Source organism: Malania oleifera, chromosome 4 (genome assembly GCF_029873635.1).
Source record: "Malania oleifera isolate guangnan ecotype guangnan chromosome 4, ASM2987363v1, whole genome shotgun sequence".
Classification (NCBI taxonomy): domain Eukaryota; kingdom Viridiplantae; phylum Streptophyta; class Magnoliopsida; order Santalales; family Ximeniaceae; genus Malania; species Malania oleifera.
The window spans coordinates 95,356,093-95,362,988 of NC_080420.1; the positions used below are offsets into that span (position 1 = coordinate 95,356,093).

The 6,896-nt window shown below is 35.4% G+C and overlaps 1 protein-coding gene across 3 annotated transcripts; it reads left to right on the forward strand.

The window, feature by feature from the left end:
- Positions 1-1,084: 1,084 nt before the first annotated feature.
- LOC131152605 (stearoyl-[acyl-carrier-protein] 9-desaturase, chloroplastic-like) lies at positions 1,085-6,469 on the forward strand. Of its 3 annotated transcripts, none has more exons than XM_058104350.1 (4): positions 1,171-1,441; positions 3,487-3,991; positions 4,982-5,560; positions 6,071-6,469. In XM_058104350.1, exons 1-3 carry the CDS (start codon positions 1,317-1,319, stop codon positions 5,540-5,542), a joined length of 1,191 nt encoding a protein of 396 aa, XP_057960333.1. In that variant the 5' UTR covers positions 1,171-1,316; the 3' UTR covers positions 5,543-5,560; positions 6,071-6,469. The 3 variants fall into 3 exon arrangements, with proteins under 3 accessions (XP_057960331.1, XP_057960333.1, XP_057960332.1); XM_058104349.1 differs by lacking the exon at positions 6,071-6,469 and adding an exon at positions 5,651-6,038; XM_058104348.1 differs by lacking the exon at positions 6,071-6,469 and having other exon boundaries at positions 1,085-1,441; positions 4,982-6,038.
- The last annotated feature ends 427 nt before the right edge of the window (positions 6,470-6,896 follow it).

Below are 6,896 nucleotides of genomic sequence, written 5' to 3' on the forward strand. Positions count from 1 at the left end.
TCAATGACATTGATCCACTCAATATTATAGCAAGTCAATGACATTAGTTCATGAATATGGCCTATCATTTGTAGCTCATCATTCATCCTAGCAATTGATGTGTCTAATGTATATCATCAAGGTGACAAAAGGAAGTTAAATAGATCCTTTCAAATAAAGAGTCTATAGCATCAAAGGGAGTTTTTGGTTGAGTGGAAGGGCCTCAAAGATGAAGAAATCAATTAGATGTCAATGGAAGGCATACATCCCTTCGTGGACAAAGTTTAATCTTAGAGCCAAAGTCTATGAGTATGTTAATTGCATATATAGGGAAAATGTCATGAGCCAAATTTGTACAAGACCCTAAGCATGTCTATGACAGTTTGTCTTTTCCCATTTGATAGGTAACCATAATTTAAATAGTAGCCCTAAATTTAGCCTTCAAGTTGAATAGTGTCTTAGAAAAAGGAGAGTATGACTCACTGGTTATAGTGATGTTTTCGAGAGTAAAGCGAGATTTGCATAGGAATTTCTTAAATGGAGGGTGAATGTTGATCAATCATTGTAAAAGTCATCATTTTTTTATTTTTTGTTTTTTTGTTTTAAGGAGGTTTAATACAATGAATTACATTACTTTCCCATTCGTCATATGACTTTTGTGTTTATTTTATGTTTACTTATTGTTTGTTGTGTACTTTGTATTTAATGCGCGTGGACATGTTCATGTGGTGTATTAATTGTTAAATCGACTTACAAGTTAGCTTGTGTACTACAACTAGTATCGCATGACTCTTTACACGATTTGAAGCATTGCCTAAAACACTATGAGATGCTAGGGGAAACTTCAAAATAATTTTCATAAATAAATTTATTTAGTTATAACATTGTTAACTGTATACAATATGTTCTAACCACTAATTAATGGAAATAAATCGCAATAATACATTCTATGATGGCCAAATGTTTTTTTTTGGCGAATAGAAAATCCTAAGGATCTCCAAAGATGTTGGGAGTGATCTAAGGGAGATATTGTTGACATATAATATTAAATGAATGTTTTATTGTTAGCAAAGCTATTTGAAGTATGTGGACTTTACACAAGGGTATATTTATTTAATTGATTAGATAGAGAATCCAAAAAAATTGGCTAATGCGTAATTAGTGAGAAAATCATGGACTATTCTCTAATTGACTACTATTTGGCTTCCCGTTTCTCACGCCCTCCCCGTCCCTCGTTTCTGTGTCTCTCGTTTTCTCCTCCGCCTTCGTTTTCTTCTGGTTTCGTTGTTTTTGAGGAAGCTAAGCGAGGCAAATCAAGGAAAATATTTTCAGAAATAATGGCTCTGAAACTCAATCCCCTTACCTTCACATCTCACAGGCTCTCATCGGGTGCTCTTCCTCAACCCCGGAACCTCAGATCTCATAGAGCTTCCATGGCTTCCACCATTCACCCCACAACGAAGTGAATACATTTTCCTATATTATCTTGTTTCTTTTTTGCATATAGTTAAATGGGTGTGTTCAAAAATCGATTTGGTGCTTATGCTGAATTTTGCGTTACATGCTGCGCGGGGCGGTTATTATGATTTCTTGTGTCTTCCTTCTTTCAATTGCTGTTTTCTGTGTGGTTCTCTGGCTGTATTCTAGAATTCGTTGATGTTAGATTCATTTTGAGGTGTTTCTCGGTTTCATCGATGGTGAATATGATGTTTGTTTGCGTGTCCAAATGAATGCGATGTAAGTGATTTATGATCACACGTTTATTTTGTTCATTTTTATGTTAATTTCATATATATATATATATATATATATATGTATGTATATATATATGTATATATATATATCTCATTTTATAATTTATTTTCATTTCTTATCATCTATGGGATGGGTTTGTCTGTCTGGTTGATTTTATTATGGTTTCTGATTGATGCATGCAAGGTTTTTTTTTTAACAATTTTTTGAAATTTATATAGGTGTTGCTTGTGTTGATTCATTTTTTTTTGATAATCTTTTCAATTCTTTAATTCATGTGGTGAATATGAACTTTGTTCATTTCACTAGATATTTCTCTATGGAACTTGTGTGATGGATGTGGCTTTTTTTTATTCTCCTGTTTTTCCTTTTCAGTTGTGTTGGATCTGTTGGTTTTTATATCCATAGGACTATTTCCGTGTCCTATTGAATTCTTACTTCTCTCTCTCTCTTTTTTTTTTTTTTTTTAATCTTTTGTTTTTTAAAGTAAGTATATTGGCAAAGAATAGAGAATCTGAATACTCCAACGCCCAAATCAGAGATTTGGGTTTTTCAATTAGTCCGCCTGGAATAGTTTCTCAATGGATCCGTCTTTTTAAAGGGCAAAACCAGAGCTGAACCATTAATTAAATTGCCCTAAATCTTGGAACCAAAACATACAGTTCTTGGTTCCTGAACCCTGCACATAATTTTTTCTGGCATTTTAAATTAAGACACGCTTTTATGATGTAGCAGTTTATAAACTGTATGTCCTTGGGTCATTTATTGCCAAGCCTCCAATTTTTATTTTTTGATAGCTAAAACTATGAGTTATATGTACATAATCTTTAATTCCTTAGGCAGTGTGGTGTGCCAACTCACAAACATCAACTTTGGAATTCAAGGGAGAGAGAGAGGAATAGTTGAATAGATGTGTGCTTACTGCTGAGATGGGGTTATGGAGGACTTTGTAACTAAATGGTTCTGGTATACTTGTGGGTCTCAATAAGTTCTGAAAATGGTGGAGAACCTGAACAAAATCAGACTCAGCCATTTATTAAATAGCCATAACAAAATTGTACAAGAATCAGATCTCTTATAATTGTGCAGGTTCTGTTATTTAAGTGGGTGGTTCTAGCTCAGTCTTTCAATCCAGTTCTAAATCAACACCCTTGCCTGCATACCAGAAAAAAGCCAGCCATTATTAGACAAGGTGTACGCTAAAAATTAGTATCAAAACACATGAAACACAAACACAACAAATGCACACATTAGGAATCTACCTGCATTGTATGAAAATGAACTTGCATCCTCCTTCTGTTCATCATTGCTCTGTTTCTTTCCGACTAATACCTTTTACATGTATGGAAAAAGTAATCTCAAATCCTGAAAAATGATCATCAGAATTGCATGCCCTGTCTGACTGCAATATCTGAGTATAAAATTTTTTGCTCTTCCATGAATATTATGAATATTGCAGGCAGAGCTGTTCTCATGACACTGATGGCAAGTCCATTCCTTCAAGATTACTGTTACTTAATCTCGTTCTTTTACTTGTTTTTTTTTCCTGCTTGTTTAATTTGGGCGGATTTGTCGATGATTCGTACTTTTTGTTTACCTATGCAAAGTTAATGTCAGCCACAAATTTAATATATGCAGAATGCATGGTTACTCTTGAATTTATATACTGTATGCTTTTTGTACCTTTGGCCATTCGAGTTCTCTTGAATTTTATACACTGCATTCTTTAATATAATTTCTTTTGTTATTATGTAGAGAGGTTGAGGTTCTGAAGAAGCCCTATACCCCTCCACGTGAGGTTCATGTTCAAGTAACCCATTCCATGCCACCACAAAAGATAGAAATTTTCAAATCCATGGAGGATTGGGCTGAGAAGAACATTTTGGTGCACCTAAAGCCAGTAGAGAAATGCTGGCAGCCAAATGATTTTCTTCCAGATCCCGCATCAGAAGGATTCTATGATCAAGTTAAGGAGCTGAGAGAGAGAGCTAGGGAAATTCCTGATGACTATTTTGTTGTGTTGGTTGGAGATATGATCACAGAGGAAGCACTTCCAACTTACCAGACAATGCTGAATACCCTAGATGGGGTTCGAGATGAGACGGGTGCAAGCCTTACTTCTTGGGCAATATGGACAAGGGCATGGACTGCTGAAGAGAATAGGCATGGGGACCTCCTCAACAAGTATCTTTATCTTTGTGGACGAGTTGACATGAAGCAAATTGAGAAGACAATTCAATATTTGATAGGATCTGGAATGGTAAGTTCCCCCACCTTACTTGGTTCAGATCTGTTGAAGTGTATTTTTATGAACTCTTTAATTATTATTATTATTATTGGGGAGGGAGAGGGGACATCAACAAATTTCAAGCTTGTGAAGAAATCTTCATGGACTCACATTTTCATAAACTTGTAAACCCACCCCCACCCCCACCCCGATCCCGACCCCCACCCCCAACCCCAAATGCTTTCTAATAAACTAGATAGAAATTTAAAAAATGAACTAACTGGATAAGCTGCTAACTGTGAGCACTGGTAGATGCGTTTTTGGTTTTATGTGACAATATTGTGAAGAGTATTTCCAGCTTAGAAGCAGGATCTGAAGTAGACGTTAAAGAAATAAAACTTGTTTTACAGTTTTTAGGTAGATTCCTGACAGACATACAGTGGTAGATCTCCCTTGTAATGCTTTTATATTCAGTTTTCCTTTGACTGCTTCTTAATTCTAATAAAACGTTGAATCTCTACATCGGAACTGAACTATAACTTACTGTTTAGGATGTTGACATGTAAGAAAGGAAAAGAACTTTTATATTATTGTCCAAATTGCTCTTTCTGTTGTGGGGCCCATCTTGCCAAACTGAGAAGAAGCGTATATAACTGATTACTCTTTATAGGGTTGTTGGTTCCTTCAGGATTGTATTTGTTTAATTTAATGTTAAGGCAGCAAATGTTGGTGCCATTTCTTGGTGGATGGTTTATCATTTATATGTTTTTGGCATCTAAGTTGTTTAGCTCAGTGAAAGATCATAAAATACATTGTTTTACAAGGTTTATCATTGGTTTTTAAACTTTCATTGGTGTTTGGCAGTTATGATAACTTGTCCCCCCCCCCCCTTCTAATTTATACGACTTATATCACAACTTCTTGCTGGACAGCTTAGCTATTTCTTTATTAATGGAACTGCTAGATAACATGCAGTGATAGCTGGTTAACCATTCCCCCCCACTCCTATATCCAAATTTTTAGGATCCAAAAACTGAAAACAGCCCCTACCTTGGTTTCATCTACACTTCATTTCAAGAGAGGGCAACATTTGTTTCTCATGGGAACACAGCCAGGCTTGCCAAGGAGCATGGGGATGTGAAACTGGCACAGATATGTGGAACTATTGCCGCAGACGAGAAGCGCCACGAAACTGCCTATACTAAGATAGTGGAGAAGCTCCTTGAGATTGATCCAAATGGTACCGTCTTGGCTTTTTCTGACATGATGAAGAAGAAAATCTCAATGCCAGCGCATTTGATGTATGATGGCTTGGATGACAACCTTTTTGAACACTTCTCATCTGTTGCCCAGCGGCTTGGAGTGTACACAGCGAAGGATTATGCTGATATTTTAGAATTCCTGGTTGGAAGATGGAACATAGAGAAATTGACTGGCCTTTCTGGTGAGGGGAATAAAGCACAAGATTTTGTCTGTGGATTGCCCTCGAGAATTAGAAGGTTGGAGGAGAGAGCTCAAGGACGGGCAAAACAAGCAACGACTGTTCCCTTCAGCTGGATTTTTGGTAGAGAAATGATGGTTTGAGTGCATCACGGCAAGATGGTTAGTAACTCTCTCCCAGCCAAGCTCTTCTCAAGCCAAATATATCCTATTTTATATCTTTCCTTTTTTGTTTTTCTTTTCGGTTGCCAGTGTTTTGTGTTGGGAGATAGAGCAGGACTGTTGTATTGCAAATGCATGCAGACATACAACTGCTAGTTGGCTCCCGTAGAGGAAAGGACAACTACACTGTACTTTGGTGTGTGTGCCTTTTTCCCACTTTTTCTTTTTCTATAGAAGAGAGGGTAAAACAAGAAAAGAAGAAAAATGAAGCCTAGAAAAGCTCAGAGAGCGTATTGTTTAAGTTTTAGTTTTGTCAATGTAATGAATGTTGTATGTAAACCCGTTTCTTCTGAGTGTAAGCTTATAGTCGTTATATACTGAAATCGAGACCATAAGGGCATGTAGGTAATGCCTGCTGCGGCTCTCAATTTCACCATCATCTTATATTTACCCTATTGATTGGATTGAGTTTCTTAAAGAGGCATTCGTTTTGGTGGCTTGGCTGGCTAGGTTGTGTTAGGGTGAGCACCCATGGCCTATATTTGTCCTTGACATAACAAAAATGTGGGATTAGATTGGCCAAGAGGGAAAGGACTTCAAATCTATAGCTTAACTGGGAGCTGCCTCTGCTCTTAATACACCAGATGGATTGATAAACTAATGATGAAGAAGAGAGGGCTTTCAAATAAGCTCGTGCTAGCAAAAAGATATTGCCTTCAGCTCTAGTAGTGGACTTTGGTTGATGTGCTGATCCCCCACAAATTATCATGCTTTGATGAACAGGCCACACATGCATGTAATGACAGATTTGGTGATCATGTGCAGTATATTTGGTACCGCTTGTATTTTCTTTCTTCTATTTTAGTTTTTGTTTGTTGAAGAAACAATTTATGCGAGCGCATTTGCTTCCTTTGCTAGTTGTTTTTTTTTTTTTTTTGAATAATGATTTTTACTTGTTTTGACAACTGTATTGGCAATATACTTTAATATTTATAATTAACTTTTATGGATTAAATTATTCATTTTTAAGTAATAATTTTTTATTACAATTAAAATAGTGATCACGTGAATTTAAAATATCATTAAAACAAAAATATCCATAAAAATTCTAATTTTTTTAAACAATGAAAAGCATTTAAAAATATTTTTATTATTTTTTAATGTGACATGTAGTAATCTGTTCCTATAAAGTGAATTTTAAAATATAGTAATTAAGTAAAATAATTATAATAATTTTTATTTTTATTATAAATTTTTATTTGTATCTTTTGCATTTATTATTTTAATAATATTTTTCTAATTGTTATCTGATTGAAGGACAAAAACAAGCATTTCT